We start from the raw sequence: 27,198 nt of genomic DNA on the forward strand, positions 1-27,198 counted from the left end.
AAGAGCCAGTGCTGGGGGAGAGCGTACTCTCCATGACTCACCTGGCCATCGGCAGGTGTGACACTGAGCATTTGTATGTAAGAGAGAAGGCTGGCCGAGCCGCTTTGACCTCAGAGCACGTGTGTCACCACCTGAACGAGTGTGTGTGACAACAGGCTATGGAGGGTGGAGGATGGGGTACCTGGCCCTCCGCCAAGGTTCCCAGTGACAGGGCACTGACCACTGTGACCAGTGGCCACATCCCAGCCAGCCCCCAGGGTGAGGAGCCTAGGCAGGGCTCTCCCAGGGCAGTGAGGTGGGTGCTGTTCTGCTGGGGGTGGCGGGGGCACAGCCCGGCGGCCATGGGAACTCACCATGCACTTGTTGGGCTTCTCGCCCGAGTGCACCCTCATGTGGATGAGCAGCTTGTAGCGGGCATTGAAGGGCTTGTAGCGGCGCACGCACCCCGCCCAGAAGCAGGTGAAGTCCTCGCCCTTGCGCTGGTCGATGTGGCTCTTCTCAATGTGCCGCACCAGCTCCTCCTGCTGCTCGTAGGCTGCACAGCAGTCCACCCAACGGCACGCCTGCCGCCCAGCCACGCCCCTGCCCGCCAGGCCCAGCCCCAGGCCTCCAAGGCCCGGGCCAGGCGGCAGCTGAGACAGGGGGTAGGGGGGCGGCAGGCCCTGCTGGTGAGGCCCGAAGAGCTCTGAGAACTCGTCCGCGGGCTCCTGCTTCAGGAAGCCGGCCTTCCGGCAGGCTTCAAGTTGCAAACTGCCCTCGTGGCTCTCTGTGGACGCAGGGCTGGGCCGGGCCCTCTTGGGAGGGCCCCCCGGGTCTCCCAGCAGAGGGGGGCTCCGGAGTCCATTTACGCAGGTGACCAGAGCTGTCTGGGAGGAGCGGATGATGGAGGTGATGTCGGAGGAGGCGCAGGGTGAGGCGGAGGCTGAGGATGCAGGGGGAAGGCCCAAGAGGCAGCAGCGCTTCAGGCCACCCTCGGGCAGGTGGGCCTCAGGTGGGGGGCCCAGGCCAGAGCTGGGTTCACTGCCCAGAAGGTAGCAGGAAGGTGCGGGGTTGGCGAGGGCTCGGCCCGAGAGGTCCAGGTCTGTGTGCAGGCCCGTGGCTGGCGGGGCCCGGCAGTGGGCAGACAGGGGTGCGCGAGCTTCCGTCATGGCCCGGTAGTCAGGCAGGGACTCCTGCTTGATGTGCTGTGTGGCTGGGAGGCCTCCGTTCACATAGGTGGCCTGGGGCCTGGGCGACCTGGAAGACAGTGCACAGGGGTCATGAGAGGGTGGGCACTCCACAGTGGGGAGGTCCGGGCAGGGGATGGTGGGGAGCCTGAGGACCGAGGGGTAGAGAAGCCCAGAACAAGAGAGCGAGGCTGAGGGCTGGCAGCAGACAGACCAGGACTGGTTGCCCGGTCAGCAGGGAAGAATGTGGAGGGAGAAGGGGAGAGAGAGGAAGAGGAGGGGGCTGGGAAGAGGTTCAAGAGAGGCAGGAGGTCTGAAGACATGAATGTGCCGAGGAGGATGCCAGAAAGGAGCGCATTTCATCCTTTTATTAACTCCAGCCCACCCTCTCCAGCCCAAGTGCTATCCATCCTGCCACTGAGGCCTCCCTGGGTCTGCCCTGTCCCCCTCCCCGTGACCTTCTAGTGACTTCTGGAGGAAGAAGGCTGAGGATGGCTCTTTGAGGGACACCAGGTCCAGTTTGTTTTAAATTCTGCTTACTTGTCCCTTAAATCTCTCTTAATTCTTGTAATCTTTCTTAATTTCTAAAAATGTGATGTTTTGCCCCAAGCAATCTGTTCTTTCCACTGTGAACATCAGCGGGTGGGGTTTGAATCACAATCACAGTGAGGGGTCATCCTAGGAAGAACTGAGGAAAAGTTTCTTGGGGGGAATGTCCGGAATTTCAAGGTCATGAATGTCCAAAATGAAGCTGTAGGCAGGCAAGCCAGGTGAGGCAGCAAGAGACCTGGGTTAACATCTCTTAACCCTCAGGTCTCAGCCACTCGCAGCTCAGCGAACCTTACTTAGCAATGTGGTCTGGGCCTCTCCCTGTAGCCCAGTGTCGAATGGTTCTCCTGAGGGTGAGGATGGTGATGGGCAGGACCCAGCTGGCCAAGATGCTATCATCCTCACACATGTGGTACATGCATTCCTAGAAGGGGCCTCTCCCAAATGTGGGACAAATAAGTGCAAGAAGAGATATCAGGGCCTGCCAGTCATCAGAGGACTCTGAGAAGGGGAGAGACCAGCAAGGTGACACTGGGCTCAGGGTCCGAGAAGCCCCAGGAGCTGGCTGGGCAGAACAGGAGGCCTGCTTATGTGCCCAAAGTCTGACTAGTATACCCCACGTGCCCTCATACCTGTCCCCATCCGAGCCTCAGTCTTCCTACCTGTGAAATAAGGACTAACCTTCCCTACCTCAGAGGGAGGCTGCCAGGATCAAGGGAGGAAACAGATGCTGTGACAGCCCTCTGGGAAGAGGACAGCAGGGTGAATGGGGCAATCAGCACTGCCATCATTAACACTGCCATCCTGGGGCTCTTTGCAGCCGGGGGTTGTGGCGCCATCACCTGTCCCTCTGCTTCCCAGCGTGGCCCTGTAGCCCCAGCCCCTCCCTCTCAGGCTCCCTGCAGCTGTGGCATCCTCCGCTCCAGCCCTGAGGTGGAAGGGAGGGGACAGGACAGGGGAGAAGGAAAGTCAGAGCCCGGAGCCCTCCGAGAGCACCGGCTCCAACCCCATCGCTACCAAGAGGGCACAGGGCTCACTGCAGTCACAAGCAGCAAACCAGCAGCAGGGCTGGGACCAGAACCCAGGCTCCCCTTCTCCCTCCCAGGTGTAGAGTTCTCCTGTGTAGACCTAACCTGAAGTGCTCCCTGGATAGGAGGTTGGGGGAGGGGCTCTTCTTCTGTTTGGTTCTCAACTACACTTGAACAATTCTCTGCCTCACTCACCAGAGACCTCTCTTCCCTCCCAGAAACTCTGCTGTCCAGAGCATGGTCACCAGGTGGAATCAGAAGGAGCAAACACATACCCCCCCATCTCCAGGGCTGGGGATCCTGGGCCCACCACTGCCAGCAGAAAGCTCTGAGGGGCTTAAAGATCGGATTTGAAGCTGTGACTTTGTGGAGGTTAAAAAAAAAATAAGTGCACAGCTCTTCCTTGCGTGGTCATGATCCTGGGCCTGGCAGAGGTGGGCACGGATGGGGAAGGGCAGCCAGGTAAGCATCTGTTTGAAGCAACTGCTTTAAAAACAGCACCAGCTTAAAGCACCCAACACCAGAAGAGAACAGCTGTGGTGTTCTGTGACTGAAGTTGCCCGAATAATCAACAGCAAAACCTCGAATGGCATCAGGCAGGGAGGGGGCAGCTCAGGCCTTAGGGTTTCCTGGCTCCGAATGCCAGCTAAGGCAGGCCTCCCCTTGCCCTCGGTGTCCCTGTGAGGCCAGGCAATGGTTCTGGCCCTGCTCTGCCGCTGAGCCCTGTACACCCCAGACGAATCCCATCACATCTCTAGAAATTGTGAGTGTGGTCCCTAGAAAAAGTGGACAACTCCAGGTGCTTTCCCAGGGGCCGTCTCATAAATCCTAACAGTGTAACGGTGCATGGTAGCTGAAGGCATGGCCAAGTTCTTCAAGGGAGAGACTACTATCTGTTGGACACTTTTGAAAACTGAAGCAACTTGCCCAAGCCCTCAGAGGCAGGCAGTGATAGAGCAGGAATGTGAACCTGGATCTGTTTTTTTTTTTGTTTTTTTTTTTTGCGGTATGCGGGCCTCTCACTGCTGTGGCCTCTCCCGTTGCGGAGCACAGGCTCCGGACGCGCAGGCCCAGCGGCCATGGCTCACGGGCCCAGCCGCTCCGTGGCATATGGGATCCTCCCAGACCGGGGCACGAACCCGTATCCCCTGCATCGGCAGGCGGACTCTCAACCACTGCGCCACCAGGGAGGCCCCTGGATCTGTTTGAATCAGAGGGAACCGCGTGAACGGAGAGACCCCAAACACAAGGCAATCTGGCGGGAGGGAGAAGGCACAGGATCCAACTGGGTATGGGATAGGGGCTGGGGCCCTCTTTTTCTTTAGGAAAATGAGGGAGTTTGGGAGAGCCAGGTCAGCAGCAGAGGTGGCAGCAACTCAGACTGATGCTGGCATAGGGTTCTGGGTACAGACTCTCCTGTGCCCTGTCAAATGACATTCAAAATGACAAACGATGTTTCTGATCGTCTCTACCGAAAGAGAAAAGAAAACAAAAATCCACTTCCTTAGCTTTCACTAGGTTAGTGTAGCTTCTGCCATGAGATAGAATTTCACTGGAGAAACTGGATGCTGCCAGGGGGGGCCTCAGTGAACAATCAAGCAGATAAATGCATTTGACTGTCACCAAACAATGCACAGCTCCAAGTCTAAAGGATGCTTGCTGAACTCCTCATCATGTACTTAATTGTATCCCCCTAAAATTCACAGGTTGAAGTCCTAAACCCCTTTGTGACTGGATTTGGAGGTAGGGACTTTAGGGAGGTAATTAAGGTTAAATGAGGTCATAGGGTGGGGCCTTATCCAACCAGACTGGAGTCCTTGTAAGAAGAAAAGACACCAGGGGTGTGCACACCGAGAAAAGACCATGTGAGGACACAGCAAGTGAGAAGGTGGCCATCTGCAAGCCAAGGAGAGAGCTCTCAGGAGACACCAAACCTGCAGACACCTTGATCTTGGACTTCCAACTTCCCTAACTGTGAGGAAATACATGTCTGTTGTTTAAGCCCCCCAACCTGAGGTGTTTTGTTATGGCAGCCCAAGCAGACTAACACACTCCTGTAAATCAGAAGTCTCACTAATACCAAAGAAAGCCACAGGGAATCTACGTTCTCAGAGAAAAATGGTTCCATGTGGGAAGAATAAGCATCCTGCTAATCAGTAATATCTCCCACCATGGAGCTCCCACTGGAAAGTAAACTCTGTCGGGGAGATCTCTGCTTCCTTCACCAAGGCACCCACCCCCGATAAATGACTGGTGAAGGAACCAATTGCAAACAGGCAACTGGGCCAGTTTTTAGACTCTGTGATCTGTGAGACAGGCCCCAGGCCAGCAGCCCCAGGCACTGGCTCAGGGCCCTAGGGCTGAGCAGGTGGGTGCAGAGGCCTGTCTGTGGTTGGCCTCTGCCTGTCCAGAAACCAGAGGGCACAGAGGCATGGCTTGGATCCTGGGAGAAGCCGCAGGAGGCAGAGTTCAGCCCCATATGCAATCTGGCAGAACATCTGTCCAGAGGTGAACATCACTGGTAATGCACCAGCACTGAATGATGGTTACCTGGCAGAGTTCTATGGGGTGATGGCTTCCTGGGGCAGGAGACACCTGGGTGGAGGGACCCCCCCTCGGCTCTCGGAGCAGTCCAGGGTTCATCACTACAGCATGCGTGAACCCTGAGCTGGGTCTTCCCTCCCCAACCTCTCCCCCCATCCTCTGAATCTTTTTCTTCTTCTGAAATGACTGATTCTCTGTAAAGTCAGCTCAGCTTCTGCAACAGGGAAACACACCTCAATAAAGCCACTCCTGTCTCTCATGGGGCCTTGCAATGCTGAGGTCCAGAGCCTAGACCAGGCAGCCATCCACGTGCTACTGGGCTCCGGCTGGTCTCTGGCCCTCCTGTGCCTCAGTTTCCCTGTGTGTCCCACGAGCCAGGCAGACCAGGTGAGGTCTGGAGGCCCTAGATCTGTGGCTTCCAGCTACCGTCCACAGAAGGCAGCTGATGCATGGGGTCGGAGCACATACCTGCTGGGGTGGGGGAAATGCAGCAGCCTCTCACAGGCTGAGGGGTGGCCCCGGGGTGGTGGGCTTCCTGCAGGGAGAAACAGGCCCTGGCGGCAGGGGGGGCCAGGGCCTTCAGCAAGGTCCAGGTCCAGTAGACTCTTCTCCGAGCCCGGAGTGCAGTGGCCGTAGCTCCCGTTCACTATGCAGAGAGAGACAGGAAAAGGAGACAAAGTGAGTGGGGATGGCCTGCAGAGGGCAGTCACTGGGGTACCGGGTGGGACAGAGTGCCCTTGAGAAACACTAACTGAACCCTTGCTGCATTCCAGGCACTGGGGACACCTATTAATTCCCATAATCACCAGCAGGATCAATAATAAAATCCCCAGTTCTCAGATGCAGATGCTGAGTTCCAGTGGGTAACTGATCTTTACACAAACAGAGCACTTACAACGTACCAGACACTATCCGGGTGCAGGAAACATGGTGAGCTAGACACACACTCCTGCCTCTTGGAGCTTACAAGCTATGATCCTGGCACTCATTTGACAAGATGCAAGGCCATGGCTGGGGCTGGCTGCCCAGCAGGCCGAGTGAGCATCACTAACATCTGTAGGTCAAGGAGGAGGTGCTCACCAAACAGCATGAGTCCTTCTTATCACCGAAGCTGAATCCACATTGTTTTCCAAATTGCATTACCCCATAGAAGCACCGTATACAGTCATTCACGCCTCTGTATCCTCCACGGTTCTTTGACAGCCTATCAGATGCCCTGCCGTGCCCCACTCCTGGGATTTTTAGGAAGACAAACTGAGGCAGACGTGCCTCAATTAGTCTTGAAATCTACATAAAGCCCTTGAAAGCCCTTAAAAACTATATAAAGTATAACAAACATGTTAGACATGGTTGTTATAAGCCACTTGCCCTCTCTGGGCCTCAGTTTTCTCATCTATAGTGTGAGGAGGGTTAATCTGAAGGCTATCTTCTTGGGCTTTCTGCCCAGTCACTTGGCAGGGTTATGCTAAGGAGGAAAGGGCTTTGGGGCCTGATGGGCCCAGTGTGAGCCCCTACTGCCCCCAACCAAGTCTGTGACTCGGACAGGTCCCTTCCGGAGGCTGAGTCCCCCTGTGTCTAAGGGGGACAGCCACACCAGTTCTCCAGAGATGCTGTGAGGTGTTGAGAGCTGAGGTGCAGAGCCCTAGCCAAGCGCGGGTGCCTAGTAGGTGGTGCACCCGGAGTGGAAAGTGCTTGTATTGTCAAAGGGCACTTTGAAAAGTATAAAGTGTCTGACAGATGCAATAAAACATTATTAACAGGCCCAAGGATTGTCCAGGGACTGTCAACACTGAGCGAGATAAACCATTAAGATGAGAAAAGAGCTGACACCAGCACACGATCAGCCCTGAAGCTAAGCAGGATGTGCAGGCTCTGACTCCACTGCCTCACTGGGGCCCCCTGCAGCCCTCGTAGGAAGAGGTCAGTATTATGCCCATTGTACAGAGGAGAGAGCAGAGGCTCAGGAAGGCTAAACTACTCACCCAAGATCACACAGCTAGTAAGAGTCTGGGCTGGATCTCTGGCTCAGGTCCATCAGACCCAAACCCATGTCTTAATCACTATGTAATAAAAAGTGGCCTCTTAGGAAGACAGAAGTCCAACCTCATCCTCAAGGATCCAGCTCCCCCAACCCTAATTCCAGCTTGACCCCACCCCCAGGCAGCCCCTTCACAGAAGGCCAGACACTCAGTGCTTACTTGCCAAGTGCCCAAAGCTCCGAACAGGCACTAGGCATTCACCTGCCGAGCACTTTACAGTTTGCAGATGAGAATGCCATGCTCTCAAGGTCCCAGGGCAGGTGAGAAGTCTCCAGAGAAGTATTTCCTCAGAAGCGGACCTCTGGTCACCTTCCCAGGCCAAGCACTGGGCCAATGTCCTGCTGTGAGGAACGCTCACTCCTGCTGGCTTTGGCTGCTGCTTGGCCAGCCCCTCACAAGCTTATTTTTTAATAACTTGGTTGTTTTTTAATTAAAAAGAAATCCCTGGTAACAAATGTGAATGGCCTGAGTTAATGAGAGCCGGCTGCCGCTCATTTAACTCCTCCTCTGCAAGGCGGTCTCTGCCTTTTCCAAATTGTTTCTGCTTGTGATTTTATTGTCCCATTGAGGCAAACCCTGGGACTGGGCCTGAGAAAACTGTGGATGATTTTATGACCGTTAATAGCATTTGGCGCAAAGAGAGCTTCATCACCACATGGGGCTGTTCTGCCAGCGTCTTTCTTCCAGCGTCTTTGGGTCAGGGACATGGTTCCAAGCTTCTTTCAAGGACCCACGAGGCCCGTTGGGGACCTCTGGGTTACCTACCCCTCCTTCCCACAGGAGGATGTATGGAGAGATGGAAGGCGGGGCCCCAGAAAGGCGCCAGGGAGCCCAGCATGTATCAAGCCCTATTCATCAGCCCTTCCTGTTTGATCAACAGGAACATTTGATTCTTTTAAGTGTCCATCCCTGTGAGGTGGGCTCATTACAGCCACTTTCCAGATGAGAAAAGTTGAAGTTTGGAGAGATGAGGTGCCTTCCACCAGGCTCTGGGGTCTGTAAGACGCGGGGCCACAATGCAAACTCAGATCTCTCACACTTAAAAGCTCAAGTCCTGTCCTGCTGCCTCTCAGCCAACTGATGAATGACTGGGGACCCCCAAACAAGCATCCGCACCTTTGACTCCAATAAGATCATGTTGGGGAGCCTTGGGGGAAGTCAAACTTCAATCTTTGCAACAACTCTGCCAGGCGGTAAGACCACTCCATCTCAGATGAGCATACAAAGGCTCAGAGAAATTTAGTGGGTTACCCAAGGTCAAACAGGGAGTAAGGGCTCAGTTGGGATGCAAACTCATCACCTCTGGGGGAAGAAACAGTCATTACCAGACAAACAATTGGGGACTATTGGCTTCTTTTCCACTGGATACAGTAAGAAGTCTTCCTACAAAAAATAAACACACAGCTTTGGGAACGAGGGAGGAAGGAGCCCCTCAGGTCACAGTTTGGCACTGCTTGGGGATCCAAGCCCATTCAAGCCCTTGTCTTATGTGACTCTCACAGCACCCTGATGAAAGCATCGCCCTCCCCGCCTCACAGAGGGAAGGACATGAGCACCAGAGCTGGCAAGTGGCCACCCAAGGTCACATGGCAATTGCTGGCATAGCTGAGTCCAAACCCAGTTCTCCCCAAACCCATGCTGGACTCTGCTCCGGGCCACCTGCTTTCTTAACGCCTGGAAATTAAACCAGAGGCTTTGTCCCAGCGGTGCTGTCACCACTGGAAAGATGTGGCTACAGTCACTCTTCAACCCTGGGCCCTCCCACTGCCTTCCTGCCCATTGACATCTTGCCTCTCTGTCCCCAAGGGCATCACAGGACCCACCCTGGCTTACTCTCTATCTCCAGGGAGCAGGGATGGAGTCTTTCTCTGGGAAGGCAGGGGAATGAGAGGGGCATGTCAGCCCTGCTGCCCTGAGGCAGGCTGGGGGTGCCCTGAAAAGGGACTGGCACCCAGCAGCCATGACTCCCTCTGTGCCACAGGGGGCCAAGAGCAGACCCTGGACCTGACTCTCCCCACATACATCAAGCTTCTTTGGAGGCTTGGAGGATGAGAAGGTCCTCTGTTCATTTTTACAGATTGATGAGAAAACCTAGAATGTCAGGGCTGGGACTGAGTGACTATTTCATTAATAGATGAAGAAACTGAGGCTCAGAGAGGGAAAGACACTGCTTTAATCACACAGCAAGTCCATAGCAGAACCTGGACTGGCACCCCCAGGGCTAGGTAATAAGAGTTTGGTTTAGTTTCCTCTTCAAGCCTCAGTTTTCTCATTTGTAAAATGGTGCTAACACCTACCTCACAAGGTTGTGGTGACAATTAAGTAAAATTACAAACACAATGCATTTGGCATGGTGCCTATCTCACAGCAAGCACTCAAAAAGTTATGACCATCATAATGCTAATTACTTCTTCTATTTATCCTTGAATTCAGGATGGGGCTGGGAGGCAGGGCCCTGTATGAGAAGTATTCTATCCCCAAGAAGGTCAGGTCTGGATGACCCTGAGGCCAGGCTCAGGAGGACAAGCCCCCAAGTCTCAGGGGTCACCAAATGCAGAACTGGGCAGCCTGAATGAGGTCACAGCCAGCAAATCCAAAGCAAATGGCTCCAGTTACACACCACAGAGCTTTGCAAATTACCGTAATGACTTGGCTATAAAGTGGTACCACATATAAGGTGACTCCCCACAGGAATTTTAATTTACACTGAAAACTGCCAAGTCTGCATGAGAGGGACAATGATGCATTCAGCATCTCGGGCCCAGATGCCGCCTCCTTGCTGTCCCAGAAGCAGCCATTGGCTGGGTCCAGGAAGGCCTACATGATGACTGCTCCTCATTCATGGACAAGCAGACTTTTAGTGCTTGCCAGGTGCCAGGCTGGTGACAGGGTACTGCACTTTACAGTCCACAAAACATTTCATAGCCATCACCTATAAGCTTTGCTACAACCATCAGAAATTGGCCAGACAGGCTCAGAGGGGGCAAGCAATTTACCCAAGCTCACATGGCAAGTGTAGGGCTCAGAGAGCAAACTTTCTCTGTAACAGGCAAGATAACACATATTTTAAGCTTTGCAGGCCATACATTCTCTGCCACAACTACTCAGCTCTGTTGTTGTAACATGAAAGGCAGCCATAGACAGCATGTAAACAGAAGATTGGGCTGTGTTCTAATAAAACTTTATTGAGAAAAAGAGCTCACTGGCTCTTGGGCTGTAACATGCTGACCCCAATCTAGTGCAGCAGTTAGAGGTGGGCTTTGCAGTTAGAAAGACTTTCCTGCATCTGTAAAACAAGGGGCATTTTATGGGTGTTGACGACATGAAAACCACTGTCGACTCTGACTGCAGGGCCAGCCCCTGGTGGCACCTGATAAATGGAAGTGCTATCAGCCTGGCTCAGGGGTCCCCACAGCCTGGGCTCACCCCCTATCTGGGCATTACCTCCCACTCCCACAGTGCTTTGCTGCTGCGCTGTACACACCCCAGCCCTCCAGTCAGGGTGCCTGACACCTCCCAAATCTCTCTGGGCCCTCAGAGCTCAGCAGAAGTGCATCTCCTTCTGGAACACTCCTTGGTCTCTCCCGCCCTCCCCCAAGCTTCCCCACCTCTGCACACAGCAGCCCCTGTGAATAGCTGCCTGTTAGGGTGCACCTAACCCAGCATCTGACATGTGGTTTCTTTCTTTCTTTCCTTCTTTCTTCCTTTCTTCCTTTCTTCGTTCCTTCCTTCCTTTCTTCGTTCCTTCCTTCCTTTCTTCGTTCCTTCCTTTCTTTCTTCCTTCCTTTCTTTCCTTTCTTTCTCTCTCCCTCCCTCCCTCCCTCCCTCCCCCTCCCTCCCTCTTTCTTCCTTTCCTTTCTTCTTCCTTCCTTCCTTCGTTTCTTTTTCTTTCTTTCTTTTTCTTTCTTCCTCCCTTCCTTCCTTCCTTCCTTTCCTTTCTCTCTCTCCCTCCCTCCCTCCCTCCCTTTTTCTTTCTCTTTCTTTCTTTCTTGCTTGCTTGCTTGCTTGCTTGCTGTGTTGGGTCTTCGTTGCTGTGTGCAGGCTTTCTCTAGCTGTAGTGAGCGGGGGCTACTCTTTGTTGCGGTGCGCAGGCTTCTCATTGCAGTGGCTTCTCTTATTGTGGAGCACAGGCTCTAGGCACACGGGCTTCAGTAGTTGTGGCACACAGGCTCAGTAGTTGTGGCTCCTGGGCTCTAGAGCGCAGGCTCAGTGGTTGTGTCGCACGGGCTTACTTGCTCTGTGGCATGTGGGATCTTCCCAGAACAGGGATCGAATCCGTGTCCCCTGCCTTGGCAGGCGGATTCTTAACTTGCCACTGTACCACCAGGGAAGTCCCAAATACTCGACATGTTTGATCTCTAAATCTCCACAACATCACCACAAGGTGGGGACTATAATACTCTGTACGGCCGCATTGACGCTTGTAAGTACGGTTAAAGTCCCGCCTCATCTAGAGTCTGTGAAATCCTTCAGGACAAGTTCTTGGAGCTCCAGAGCGGCTGAATGTCAGTGCATTCTGACACATGATTTTGTTCAACTTACTTCACATACAGAAGAGAAAACAGGGGCCCGGATGGGGGAGAGGCTGGTCCTAGTCACACAGCAAGCAGGTTCTCTCAACACCTGGGCCCCACTGGGGATATTCCCCTCATTCCTAGCACATGGTTAGAACTACAGTAGGTGCTTGGAAACACTGGGAAGGGGGCGGGGTGGCTGGGAGGATTGTCCAAAGTTCACTTTCGTGCTTCCTCTACATCAGACACCGTGACTTGGGGAAACAAAACAAGCTTTGCACACACACACCTAGGTTGAAGCCCTAGCTCCACCATTAACTTTCTGGCTGCTTCAACCTAGATGAGCTACCTTACTCTTCTGAGCCTCAGTTCCTTCATCTGTAAAACAGAGATAAGAATCTCAGCTCTAAGGGGTGGCTGTGAGGGGTAAATGAGATAATACATGTAGCAGTGTGGTGCCTGGTGCAGTCAGCACTTTAGTAAAAGTCCCTCTACTGCCTTCTTGACAGGCAGGAGACACACGGTCACAGCACCCTGAGGTAGTGTTTCTCCAGCAACAGTGGCCCACTTTCCCAGGCAGTGAGCCCCAGGGGCCACAGAGGGCAGCCTCAGGCCAACGGGGTCTTGAGTCTGAGCCTGGGCTCTGCAGGCCCCCTCTCTGAGCCTTAGCTTTCCCCTCTGAGTAGTGGGAGTGCCAGGCCCGAGCAGGAGGGGCACTAGAGACCCCAAACAGCAGGGAATATCAGGCTCCATTCTCAGGCCCAGGGAGGTGAGCGCTGGCTCTCTAAGGATGCTCAGCAGATGCCAAGCCTGTGCTGCATCCACACTCCAGGGCCCCTTCCGCCTCCGTGCTGCCTCGTCATCCCCTCTCTTCCCTCCTCATCAAACCCAAAGGCCTGGCAATCAGCAGGAAGTGGGGGCTTCTGAAAGAGGAGAAGCAGGAAGGTGGAGCTTTTTCTCCAGTCTCCACAGTCCAGCGAGATGGGCTGCTCGATGCAGAGCTGTCTTGGGGGTGTCCCAGGCCCCATCAGGGGGCCTGTAACCTTGGCAGGGCCTCTGGAGCTATAGAGCCTGATGCTCGAGGCCTCACGCCGGGCTTATGGCCGCCCGGCGTCTCTTATCCCAGGTCACAAAAAACTCCATAAATTCCCCTTTAAAGCTAAGCTAGATTTACGGGGACCCAGGCCAGTAAAACCTGAGCAGGCTCACCTCAGGCTCACTAAAACCTAAGCAGCATGGAGGCGCCACAGAGAAACCAGAGTGAGCCTGCAACTCTGTCCCATCCAGGGCCAGGAAGTGAGCAGCCCAAGGCTGGCTGCACGTGGAGATGCAGGTAAGTATATAAACACATATATGGGCCTAGTTTTCCCTCAGACTCTCTTATTGCTATCCAATTAGCTCACATTTGCTGTAGAAAAAATTAGAAAATGTATTGAGGCAACAATTAGAAAATAGACATCATGTATAAGACCACAAACCAGAGAGCCACAGCAGACATGATGACACATAAACCTCTATGGTACTTCCCTAAGCATCCATATAATTTTTTGATAAAAAGAAGGATGATATGCTTATTTTCTTGTATTCTGCTGTTTTCATTTAGTAATATATCATGAATATTAAAGTTTATAGGGTGCTGATTATGTGCCATGCACAGTACTAGGCTCTTTCCATGCCAGAATTACTAATGCCATTTCCCAGAGGAAGAGTAAGTGACTTGCCCAAGGTCATGCATCTGTTGAATGGTGGAATCAAAATGTAAGTTCAGCTCTCTCAGACTTGGAAGGCAGTGGTGACCCAGACATTGCTCCACATCATTAAGAAATTTAGGGTCAATGCAGCTGATTGCTTGTATTCGTCTGCTTGGACTGACATTACACAAGGCCATAGACTGGGTGGTTTAAGCAACAGAAATGTATTTTCTCACAGATCTGGACACTAGAAGTCCATGATCAAGGTCCCTGATGATTTGGTTTCTGGTGAGGGCTCTCTTCCTGGCTTGCAGACAGCCACCTTCACAATATGTCCCTCATATGCCCTTTCCCAGTGCATGCATGGAGGTGGGGGAGAGGAGAGGGAGAGCACACATGTGCTGTATCTCTTCTTATAAGGACATTAATCCTATTGGATCAGGGCCCCACCACTATGACCTCATTTAACCTTCATTACTTCCTTAGAGGCCCCATCTCCAAATACAGCCACACTATAGGTTAGGGCTTCAACATAGGTTAGGGCTTCAATTTGGGGAGGGACACAAACATCCAGTCCATAACACCTAATATTCATTCCCTCCTTTCCTCGCCTTAATAGGGTCCCATATTTCCATATCTATCTATGGGGCTTGAGAAGAAGAGACAGTATAGCACAGCAGATAAGAATGCAGATTCTGGGGCCTAACTGACTAGGTTTGAATCCTGGTTTTGCCATTTGCCAGCTGTGACCTTGTCAAAGTCAAGTGACTTAACTTCTCTGTGCCACAGTTTATGAAGTTAAAATGGGTTTATATACCAAATGTAAAGTACATAGAACAGTACACTTGGCACACAGTAGGCACTATATAAATGTCTGCTCTCTCTGTTGTTCTTATTCATTTTCCAGGGTAGTTTAGACCATCAGCATGGTCTCATCTCCCCAGCCACAGTGCCACAGTGACGGGCTCAGAGATAGGCATGTAATGCAAGTTGGGTTAATTAGACAGAGGCCTGGAACTTCTCTGACACTAAGGAAAGAGCAGCCTCCACTCCCCTACATGCAAAACTGTCTGTTTTGAAAAATTACTAGCCATCATCACTTCAGACATTACTTTTGCCCATTATCTATCTTTCTGGGGCAACAATGTATGTTAGACCTTTTCACCATGTTCTATATCTCTCTTATGCTCTTTTCTGAATTTTTCATCTTTTTTTTTAACTTTCATGCTTCTGTCTAGATATTGTCTACTAACTTATTTTCCAATTTATCAATCTTCTCTTTAACTGCATCTAATCTAAGTCCCTATGATAAAAACTCTCCAGAAAGTGGGCATAGAGGGAACCTACCTCAACATAATAAAGGCCATATATGACAAACCCACAGCAAACATCATTCTTAATGGTGGAAAACTGAAAGCATTTCCTCTAAGATCAGGAACAAGACAAGGACGTCCACTCTCACCACTTTTATTCAACACAGTTTTGGAAGTCCTAGCCATGGCAATCAGAGAAGAAAAAGATATAAAAGGAATCTAAATTGGAAAATAAGAAGTAAAACTGTCACTGTTTGCAGATGACATAATACTATACATAGAAAATCCTAAAGATGCTACCAGAAAACTACTGGAGCTCATCAGTGAATTAGGTAAAGTTGCAGGATACAAAATTAATACACAGAAATCTCTTGCATTCCTATACACTAGCAACAAAAGATCAGAAAGAGACATTAAGGAAGTAATCCCATTTACCACTGCATCCAAAAGAATAAAATACCTAGGAATAAACCTACCTAGGGAGGCAAAACACCTGTACCCAGAAAACTATAAGATACTGATGAAAAATCAAAGATGACATAAACAGATGGAGAGATATACCATGTTCTTGGAATGGACAAATCAATATTGTGAAAATGACTATACTACCCAAAGCAATCTACAGATTCAATGCAATCCCTATCAAATTACCAATGGCATTTTTCACAGAATTAGAACAAAAAATTTTACAATTTGTATGGAAACACCAAAGACCCTGAATAGCCAAAGCAATCTTGAGAGAAAAATGGAGCGGGAGGAATCAGGCTCCTTGGCTTCGGACTATACTACAAAGCTACAGTACTCAAAACAGTATGGTGCTAGCATAAAAACAGAAATATAGTTCAGTGGAATAGGACGGAAAGTCCAGAGATAAACCCACACATCCATAGTTTAATCTATGACAAAGGAGGCAAGAATATACAATGGAGAAAAGACAGTCTCTTCAATAAGTGGTGCTGGGAAAACTGGACAGCTACATGTAAAAGAATGAAACTGGAACACTTCCTAATACCATACACAAAAATAAACTCAAAATGTATTAAAGATCTAAATGTAAGGCTGGATACTATTAAACTCTTAGAGGAAAACATAGGCAGAACACTCTCTGACATAAATTGAAGCAAGATCTTTTTTGATCCACCTCTTAGAGTAATGAAAATAAAAATAAAAATAAACAAATAGGACTTAATTAAATTTAAAAGCTTTTGCACAGCAAAGGAAACCATAAACAAAACAAAAAGACAACCCACAGAATGGGAGAAAATATTTGCAAACGAAGCAACTGACAAGGGATTAATCTCCAAAATACACAAACACCTAATGCAGCTCAATAATAAAAACAAACAACCCAATCAAAAACATGAGCAGATCTAAATAAACATTTCTCAGGACTTCCCTGGTGGTGCAGTGGTTAAAAGTCCGCCTGCCAATGCAGGGGACACAGGTTTGAGCCCTGGTCCGGGAAGATCCCACATGCCGTGGAGCAACTCAGCCCGTGCACCACAACTACTGAGCTTGCACTCTAGAACCTGCGAGACACAACTACTGAAGCCTGCGCACCTAGAGCCTTTGCTCCACAACCAGAGAAGCCACTGCAATGAGAAGCCCGTGCACCACAATGAGGAGTAGCCCCCGCTCGTCACAACTAGAGAAAGCCTGTGTGCAGCAATGAAGACCCAATGTAGCCAAAAATAAATAAATAAATTTATTTTGTAAAAAATAGACATTTCTGCAAAGTAGACATACAGATGGCTAAAAAGCACATGAAAAGATGTTCAACATCATACAATGAGGTATCACCTCACACCAGTCAGAATGGTGATTATCAAAAAACAAACAATAAATGCTGGAGAGGGTGTGGAGAAAAGGGAACCCTTCTACACTGTTTGTGGGACTGTAAATTGGTACAGCCACTATGGAGAACAGTATGGAGGTTGCTTAAAAAACTAAAAATAGAGCTACCATATGATCCAGCAATCCCACTCCTGGGCATATACCCTGAGAAAACCCTAATTCGCAAAGATACATGCACCCCAATGTTCACTGCAGTACTATTTACAATATCCAGGACATGGAAACAACCTAAATGTCCATCAACAGAGGAACTGATAAAGAAGACATGGTACACATATACAATGGAATATTACTTGGCCATAAAAAAGAATGAAATAATGCCATTTGCAGCAACATGGATGGACTCAGAGACTGTCATACTGAGTGAAGTAAGTCAGACAGAGAAGGACAAATATCATATGATATTGCTTATATGTGGAATCTTTTTAAAATGGTACAAATGAACTTATTTACAAAGCAGAAATAGAGTCACAGATGTCGAAAACAATCTTATGGTTACCAGGGGGAAAGGGGGAGGGATAAATTGGGAGATTGGGATTGACATATATACACTACTATATATAAAATAGATAACTAATAAGGACCTACTGTATAGCACAGGGAACTCTACTCAATACTCTGTAATGACCTATATGGGAAAAGAATCTGAAAAAGAGTGGATATATGTATATGTATAACTGATTCACTTTGCTGTACACCTAAAACTAGCACAATGTTGTAAATCAACTATGCTCCAATAAAAATTTTTTAAAAATCTATTAAATCCATCTTTTGAGTTCTTAAATTTTTCTATTTTTTAGTTTAAAATTTTCCATTTGATTAATTTTTATAGCTTTCAGAGATATACGTTGAAATTCCCCATTTGGTAATCTATGTTCTTGAACACATTAATCAGTTATTTTAAATCTTGTACCCAATAAATCCAACACGTGGACCACCTGTGAGTCTGTTTTTGTATGTTTTCCCCCCCAATTGGTCCTGCCTCGTCGTATCCCTGGTACTTTCTGACTGAATGCCCAACATTGTGTATGAAGTCTGTACAGGCTCCAGATGATATCTTCCTCCAGAGAGAATTTTCTTTTGCTTCTCAAAGGCAGTTAAAAGAGGGGAAGATGATCTTTATCCACTCTAGGATTTCAGTTTTAGGCTTTGTAAAGGTTGCTCTCTTTCTGGTTCATCCTTTCTCCTAGGATGCTGCCCTTCAGGGCCCCCAGGTGAAAGCTTGGGATGCCCGGACTCCTCCCTGGTTGATACTGAACTTCAATATAAGTTCCCAGAACTTGAGGCTGTTGAAAGCTTCGCTTAGTTCCTCAACCTCTTAACTGCCACACTGTTGATTTCTCAGCCGTATAGCCTATGCCACTTGAGAATCAACAAATATCTTGGAAGAAAACGCAACACTTAATGTTCAGTTCACTTTTTGGCACTTCCTATCTCCATGGAATCTTGGCCCCTCAAAATCTGCCTATTTTGGTGGCCCTAAACTCCAGTTTTTGTATCTCCAGCATAGTAAGGCTTCAGAAAGCTCTGTTCATTTCTCCAATTCTTGGTCCTATACAACTTGCAATCTGGCAAATGCCTGAAAGGAAGAAGTTGTGCAGAGTGTCAGATTCATGTCAGTGTATTTCCCTTCTCTTCAGGGTGTTGGTGCCTCAAGTCCTGGTTGTCTTGGTAGTTCATGATGCTTTCAAACAGTTGGGTTTTATATTTTATTCAGAGGGCAGGTTAGTCTGATATAAGCTTATTTGCTAAAAACAGATGCAAAAAGCCCCTTCCAACATATAATTTTAATGACTGCATAGTATTCTATAATATGCTTGTACATACTTTATTTAATCCATCCTCCATAGTTAGGATTGATATTGTTTAAAAAGATTAAAACTAGAAACTATCATGTAATGAATGTCCTTACAGACCTGTCTTCATGTCCACCCATATTTATAGCCTTAGAATAAATTCCTAGATGTGAGATGGATGGCTGAGTCAAAGGACATGCAAAATTTTAAAGAATTTTACTACCTGCTACTCAAACTGCTCTCCAAAAGGAATATATCAATCTATACCATCAGCAGTGCAGGAAAGCCCCTGTTTCCTTACACTCTCACCACTCTAGGTATTCTCATTTTTTTAAAAATCTGTTACTTTAACAGTTCAGGGTGATTTATAATAGAAAAGAATAGGAGATAGTCTGTATATCGAATAATAGAAAAATGATTACATAAAGTTACTCAGCAGAAATTTTGTGTAGCCATTAAATATAGTAGAATTCCATCATAATGCGATTAACTGTGGTCCAAAATCTTCAATTCCTTTAAAATGCAGAGTTTAAATGGTATTTTTGTGTTTTTTCCAGTTAATATATGGGAAAAAGATGTTTTCATTTATTAGATATGTCAGAAACAGCCCACTTATCACAAAGTACACACTACACAAGGAACTAAGAAAACCTCAAATGGTTATGATGCAGTCACTTTCTAACCCATAATCCCCTGCAACCTCCAGAGAAAAGAAGAACTCTTTTGTGAAGAGGCTGGACAGGGGACAGGAGCTACTGCCATGTTTTATATGAAGACATCTTATCACAAGGTATCTTATCATGAGTTTTATTGGATTTACTAAAGGTTTTAATTACAAGGGAAAATATTTATAAGAATTAAATAAAAAGAAGATTCAAAATTCCACATGCATGAAACTAACTTGAATAGAAAAAAAAAATGAAAATCAATACATCAAATATTAATCACGGACTTCCCTGGTGGCGCAGTGGTTAAGAATCTGCCTGCCAATGCAGACACGGGTTCGATCCCTGGTCTGGGAAGATCTCACATGCCACGGAGCAACTAAGCCCGTGTACCACAACTACTGAGCCCACGTGCCACAACTACTGAAGCCTGTGTACCCTAGAGCCTGTGCGCTGCAACTACTGAAGCCCGCGCGCCTAGAGCCCATGCTCTGCAACAAGAGAAGTCACTACAATGAGAAGCCCACGCACCACAACAAAGAGTAGACCCTGCTCGCCACAACTAGAGAAAGCCTGCACACAGCAACAAAGACCCAACACAGCCAAAAATAAAATATAATAAAATAAATTAAAAAAACCATTAATCACTCATTCATTCATTTAACGTATGTCTATTGAATACCTACTTTGTGCGAGGACCAGGCACCAGGCACAGGAATGCAATGATGAACAAGAAAGAAAAATCTCTATTCTCATGGTGTTGACATTCTGATCAGAGAGAAGACAATTTCAAAAGTAAACACAGGGCTTCCCTGGTGGCGCAGTGCTTGAGAGTCCGCCTGCCGATGCAGGGGACACGGGCTCGTGCCCCGGTCCGGGAAGATCCCACATTCCGCAGAGCGGCTGGGTCCGTGAGCCATGGCCGCTGAGCCTGCGCGTCCGGAGCCTGTGCTCCGCAACGGGAGAGGCCACAACAGTGAGAGGCCCGCGAACCGCAAAAAAAAAAAAAAAAAAAAAAAAAAGTAAACACATAAATATATACTATAATATCAAGTAGGGATAAATGTGAATTAAATTAAAGGTAAGAAGCTAGAAAGTGCAGAGAGATGGGGACAGTCGGGGCAGGTCTCTCCGAGGGGTGGACATCTACACAAAGGCCCTAGTGAAGGGAAGAAGGGAGCTATGTGGACACCTGGGGAAAGAGTTTTCACACAGGGAGCAGCAAGTACAAAGACCCTGAGGTAGGACTGTTCTCCAGGGTAGGAACACAAGAAGGCCAGGTGTGGCTGGAGCCTAGTGAGCAAGGATGAGAGAGGCAGGTGATGAGACCCAGCTGGGTCTGACCAGCAGGGTCTTGAGAGTCCTGTTGAGGCTTCAGGGTTTTTTTTTCACTATGCTTATTGTTGTTGTTGGTTTTGTTTTGTTTTTTGTTTGTTTGGGCCATGCCACGCGCGGCATGTGGGATCTTAGTTCCCCAACCAGGGATCAAACCTGTGTCCCCTGCATGGAAGCACAGAGTCCTAACCATTGGACCACCAGGGAATTCCCAAAGCTCTGGGTTTTGTACCAACGTAGCAGAAAGCCGTGGAAGGGTGAGAGACTAGACTTGATTTAAGGTGTGGAAGGATGTCTGAGTTTGTGTCGAAAAAAGACTTTAGAAGAAAAACAGTAGCTGCGGGGAGAGTGGTGGCTTTATTATCAGAGTGCTTCCTAAAACCTCCATTCCTTTTTGGATTGAGTGCATTATTCTGATTCCTGATTGTAATGGTGATAACATGACTGCATTTATCAAAACTCACAGAACTGTTCGTACACACACTGTTTTAGTGATTTTTACTGTACATAAATTTTAAAAGATTTTAAAATCTCTGTATTACATATTTCAAAATATTTCATATTGTTTCAATCATTTTAAAAAATGTGCCAAAATCCGTCCTTGAGAATAGACCAAAGATAGAGCTGGGATAGACTGCTGCCCCTAACTCGGCACGGACCATCGTCCAGCACATGGATCTGTGAACAGGCCCCGTCCTTCCCAGCCCATCACCAGCAATTCCAGGCAGGGGGAGTGTGGGTACTCCCCGCACTGGACCAGAGGACCCCTGGGTACCCTTCCTCTTGAAGGTTCACAGAAGAGGACAGCCCTAAGGAGACAGGTGCCTTCACATGAGATAAGATGGTGGACAGGAGAGATGCACAGCCCAGTGAGTCTTCAGGACCCAGGGCTTCCCCTCCTCAGGCTGCTCTGCCGGAGCCTCTGTCCTCTCTCTGTTCCTACTGCAGTCTCACAGTCTCCCTCCTCCTCCCCCTCCTTCCCCTCCTCTCAGATCTTTCCCTGGAAAGGTTGCACCTACACTAGGTGTAAATGACTGTTGGAGTGCCCAGGAAGATACACACACACACACACACACACACACACACACACCCCAGATTCCAGGTTGAGTGAGTAAGTGAGGAGGAAGCAACACAAAGCAGGGGCCCCAGGGCTGCCAGAACAAAGCACTGCACATATTCAGCATATTTATGTATTTCCCAGGGGTAAGGGAAGCGGGGTCTAGTAAATAAACTCTGATAGCCCTTAAAATTCTCAGATTCTACATTTCATCATACTGAGTCATCATGGTTCCAAAATTTAAGATTAGAGATTTCCATGCATCTGGGATTCTAAAATTCCATGCCTCTCTCATTCTGAGATGATGTAATTTTATAAAGCTAAGCATTTAAATTACTATGGTTCTAAGAGTCTATGATGTTATGGATCAGACATAAGGAAATTCTCTGATTCCAAGGGTGTAAAAACCCATGCTCCTGGGATCGGAAAGCCTGCTACTTCCTAGGGTGCCCTGAACCCCACATCAGTCCCTGCCTGGCCTAAATCATCAGGGAGCAATAGTTATGGTCACCAAAACCCCTTTGTTTTTGTCCAAGACGAAAACAAGAGAGTAATGGGATGACAAGAAATCCAGAGGAAATGGCTGTTAAAATCTATAAAAACTTCTCAAAGACAAACATATTCCATCTGTGTTTTTTCAGTAAATACAGGACCATAAATATTTATGTCAGGCATATATTTAACATTTCATGTTTGGCCTTTTTCTTAACTCCCTCCCCTTAAATCAAGCTAATTAGTTAACTCCTATGCCCATGTCAGTTTTTTTCCCCCTAACTGATGAAACATCCCCTCAAACTGCTAAAAATATCTATAAAGCAAGAAGGAAGACATACAGGCAATGAGGAGAAATGCCCAGCTCCAGGCAGCTTCAGGCAGGTCTGGGCACACAAGATGCCAACACCTTAAAATCCCCTCCCTCCATCTCGGGTCCTTGGGGAAGGATCAGTTGTTATGACTGAAAAAATACCACCATCCCAAGGAAGATGTCCCAACCTTCAGAAAAGGGTACATCCAGGGCTTCCCTGGTGGTGCAGTGGTTGAGAGTCCGCCTGCCGATGCAGGGGACACGGGTTCGTGCCCCGGGTTCGTGCCCCGGTCCGGGAAGACCCCACAGGCGGCAGAGAGGCTGGGCCCGTGAGCCATGGCCGCTGAGCCTGCGCGTCCAGAGCCTGTGCTCCGCAACGGGAAAGGCCACAACAGTGACACGCCTGTGTACCGCAACAAAATAAAAGGGTGCATCCAGAGATGCAGCACGGAGCAGGCAGTGAGAATGGTTCCTTGTACCTCAGAGAGGCTCAGAGTTTCTAGACTCTTGGAAAAGATCATTTGTTCCACAGTGTGGCCAGAAAGGCTGGCAAAGCTTACTGAGGAAGTCATAGACGTTGATTTGGCTTATGAAAAATCCCCTCTCCTGGGCCCCAGAGCTGAAATCACTCAGCTCCCAGCGCCCCTCCTCCAGGAAGCCCTCCCTGATCAGCCATATCCCATAGGGCTTTCTGCTCTCCTCCTCTGCCCTCCTCAAGGACCCACAGCCAGTGCTCCAGGCTGCACCCTTTTACTCACCAGGGCACAAGGCGCCCTCCCTCAGCCATCATTGCAACAGGGATTCCCCAGAGTGGAGGTTCTGCTCCAGGGGGCACACTGAAAATCCCTGGGGGGATATCTGGTGTCACAATGACTGGGAGTCACTGTCTTTTAGTGGGGAAGAGCCAGGGATGGCCAACTCACTGCCCAGGGTGGGTCAGCCCTACAGTAACTTTTGAATATGTTGCCAGATATTCAAAATATCTGTAAGCAAGCAACCTGGTTATCTAAGTCTAGAACATAGCCCCATAAAGAGGGTCATATAAGTCTAGAACATAGCCCCATATGTTATGTAAAACATAAACACAAAGTATTTTTTTCATGGTTTTAACATACACTGAATTTTCCAGGAATGGAACTACTTACAGTGTACATGGAGGAAAGATGGTACCATGTTTTGTTTGGAACTTGACCAGTTGCTCACCATTTCAGAAAATGAGGTCACCCTCAGTCCCTCCGTTTGTGACGTCTATGCGTCCGTAGCTGGCAGGTTTGGTCAGGGATGCCGGTCACAGGTGTGAACAACTGGCAACTTCTCTAGGCGCTTATATGGGGAAGCACACATGACTTAAGGGTTTCTTCCCTTTCATTTCTTCTCTATAATACAGTTGAAATATTATATGGAATTTTTAAGAACTATGGTGCCGACGGGTTCCATTATCTACCAATTTCATTTCAAGAGTGTACAGGAGGCAGTAAAAGAGGGTCCTGTTAGAAAAAGGAAGTGCTGAGAACCACTGACCAGGCCAACTCCTCGTTTTCCAGATGGGGAAAGGGAGGTGTCCTCCAAAGTCACATAGTGAGGTGAGCATGGGGGGGTTGGGATTCAGCCAACTCTGACTCTGCAGCCCTGAGACACTCCGAGGATAGGCCTGGTATGATGTCTTTGACTCCCAGGACCTGTTTCTGGATTCAGTGACACACAGAGAGCCCTGGGCCCATAAGGACCCCCAGGAAGGCAGGCACACGATTCCCATGCGGGCTCCCCAGAGAAGACGAGTGGGCAGCCCAGGCCCCGTGCCAGGGACAGGAGGTGTGGGTGTGCCAGGCTGACTCTGGAAGCCCTGGGAGAGGCAGGCCAGACAGAGGGCCTCAGGCAGGTGAGTCTCCCAGGCCTGGGAGCAGAGTCTGAGGCTTGAGACTTTGGGACCAAGCTCACCTCCCCACTCCCTTTCCCCCCACCCTATACCTTCCCCTTCTCCTGCTGTGCCCCCTGACCCAGCTCTCTCCTCACCTTCAGCCCCCATGCCCGACACTTGACAGCTCTCAATCCATCCCTCCCTCCCCGTCCTCACCATCTTTGCCTCAGTTCAAACCGCCACCATCTTTCACCTCGACATGACATAGTCACTCCACTGCAGCCAGCGTGATCTTTCCAAAGCTCAAAAATCTGTCCGGTTTTACCCCTGTTCCTAACCCTCCGTGGCTCCCACTACCCACAAGATACCCTCTGAATGCCTAAGCCAGGCAAACAAAACCCTGTACCTTCTATTTGTTCCCACCGTCCAGTCCCTTTCCTGCAGGTTCCCAACACCGCCAGCCTACAGCTGCACCCGGCTGCTCACAGCCCCCCAGACCTGCCCTGTAAGTACTGCCCTTGCCCTTGCCATCTCCCTGTGGAGCAGCCTTCACTACTCCCTCTGCGCTACGCCAGCCCCATGCGGCCCCCGTCACAGCTCCCTTTGCACTGTGTGTGTGGCCCATGTATAAGTGCATTAAATGACAGTTTGAAGGACAAATGCAGAGAAGAATACATCAGGGGAGAGCTGAGAAAGGCCTTGAATGACACTCGAACCTCTGCTACCAGGAAAGAGAGACCTAGAAACACAAGACAGACAGAAGCCTTTTCTCAAAGACACAGGCTCCTAGTGGGGGCAGGGAGGGGAAGGGGGTGCCGGTCAGGCTGCAGACTCCACTCCAGCCATTACAGCTTTACTGGCTGAAACTCACTGATTTCCCTGGAAAGGTGGGGGATGGAAACATAAGGAACATTTCCAAAAACATGATTGAGGGAACTTGAAGCAGCACCTAGAAGTGTTTTCATTCCAAACAGGAGCAGGCCTCGGTGAGGAGTGGGGAGACTGCAGGTCCAGCCCTGGCCCAGCCTGGGCTCTACTCTGGACTGCCTGGCCCAAACAGGACCACACTGCCCTGACTTCTGAGACTGCAAGGGAGGGTGTCTAGGAAGATACAGCTGACAGGGCAGCCTATTCAGGCACATACCATCAACACATGTCACAGAGGAGAAAGGTCCACGAGGTCACACTTCACTCCACGAGAAGGGAGCTGGGTTCTCAATCCAAAATAAATGAATCAGTGCTCGTGTGTTTGGTGCAGTAGCCCCCGACTTCAGTCCCAAGCCCCCCCCCACCTTTTTTTTTTTTGTACGCGGGCCTCTCACTGCTGTGGCCTCTCCCGTTGCGGAGCACAGGCTCCGGATGCGCAGGCTCAGCAGCCATGGCTCACGGGCCCAGCCGCTCCACGGCATGTGGGATCTTCCCAGACCGGGGCACACACCCGTGTCCCCCGCATCAGCAGGCGGACTCTCAACCACTGCGCCACCAGGGAAGCCCCCCAAGCCCCTTTTTCACACTTCAGGTTAAGAGTCCAGGGAAAGGCCCCCTGGGCAGGGAAGCTGAGCCCAGTGTTCTGGGCTTCCCAGAGGACTCACTACATGTCTTGGGCAGCCCCCAGCTCCTGGGTCTCAGTTTCCTTTGCTGTAAAACAAGGGGAGTGGACTGGAGGTGTCTCTAAATGTTCCTGTTCTCTTCTCACCCCAAAGAGCCATCATGAATGCCCTGTCAAGAGGCCTCATGACCCAGAGTGGGGGCCGGTCTTGAACAAGACCCTGACTTCTCCCTCCCGCCAGCCCTAGCATTCGGGACTCCTTACTACCTGACAGGCCTGCCACTTCCCACGGCTTTCTCTGGAATGGGCTGAAGTCAGCACCCATCCACCCCCCGACTCTGAGCTCCTATGTGTGCCAGGCCTGGGCACTGGGACACAGAGGTGAGCCAGACACTGGTGCTTCCCTCAGGAGCCCATAGTCTCGTGAGTGACATGAACCCTTAAACAGAAAAAGACTCTGGGATGGATCAGTGCCAGAACTGAAGTCCACACTCCTCTTCCCTCTACAAGGATGAAGGAGCATACCTGCCTCCTCTTATCCTTCCTCTAGCATGGCCACTGCCTCCATGAAGCCTTCCCTGATTCTGCCACTCTCTCCTCACGTGGTTGGCTGCTCCCAGGCACTCTGGGAATCACTCCCCTGCAGCCCTTACCATACGATGTAAGTGATGTGTCCATACCTTGGAGGGTAGAGCTAAATGTTTCATCCAAGCCTCTCCGCAGTCTTGCTAGATAGATCTATTATCCCATTTTACAGATGATGAAACTGAGCCCAGGAAGGCAAAATGACTTCTGCGTATCACACTTAGAAAGAAACGGACCTAGGATTCAATCACAGGGCTGGTGATTCCAGACTACAGTCCTCAGCAAGGGCTGCAGTGATTATCCCACACCCCACCCACAGGGTTGCCCAGAGGCCCAGAGAGGCCATTCCAAGGGGGAAGGAAGTGCACACTCCCTGAAGACATCCCTCAGTTACTCTATTGTAAGATGTCAGGGCTAAAATGGCCCTGAAAGATAATCTAATCTCAGCCTCCTATTTTACAGAAAAGGGATACTGAGACCCACAGAGAGCAAGGGGCTTGTCCACATTTATACAGCCAGTGGCCAAGTCAGGATCAGACCCAGTTCTCCAGAGTCTCCATCAGGCATTCACTCCATGGCACCTCACTGCTACCTCTTAAAGGCAGCTGGAGAGGGTAACACTCTCCCTAGTGTTCTGGCAGAGATGGGACATTCACGGGACAACTTGGTTTATGAGTGTATCTTAAAGCTTCTCCCATAAGCTCTGCCAGGTAGGGATCATCGAGAGATAAGGAAACTGAGTCTGGGAGGTGATGAGAGCCATGCTCGGATTCAAGCCAGGTCTGTCTGGGGTAAAGCCCCGGCCATCTCCAGGGTGCTGGGCTGCTGGCCTCCACAACGTGGCACTTCG

At 49.5% G+C, this 27,198-nt stretch overlaps 1 protein-coding gene across 3 annotated transcripts in view; it reads right to left on the bottom strand.

Moving 5' to 3' along the window:
• GLIS1 (GLIS family zinc finger 1) overlaps positions 1 to 27,198 on the bottom strand; it is a gene marked incomplete at its 5' end in the record, with an annotated part of 211,517 nt that overhangs the window by 67,524 nt on the left and 116,795 nt on the right. For all 3 annotated transcript variants that reach the window (XM_079725339.1, XM_079725338.1, XM_079725337.1), the window contains 2 exons: positions 354 to 1,236; positions 5,756 to 5,933. In XM_079725339.1, the coding sequence (XP_079581465.1) occupies positions 354 to 1,236; positions 5,756 to 5,933 (1,061 nt within the window). The remainder of the gene's footprint in view (positions 1 to 353; positions 1,237 to 5,755; positions 5,934 to 27,198) is intronic.

Source organism: Hyperoodon ampullatus (genome assembly GCF_949752795.1).
Source record: "Hyperoodon ampullatus genome assembly, chromosome: 2".
NCBI classification, from domain to species: Eukaryota; Metazoa; Chordata; class Mammalia; order Artiodactyla; family Ziphiidae; genus Hyperoodon; species Hyperoodon ampullatus.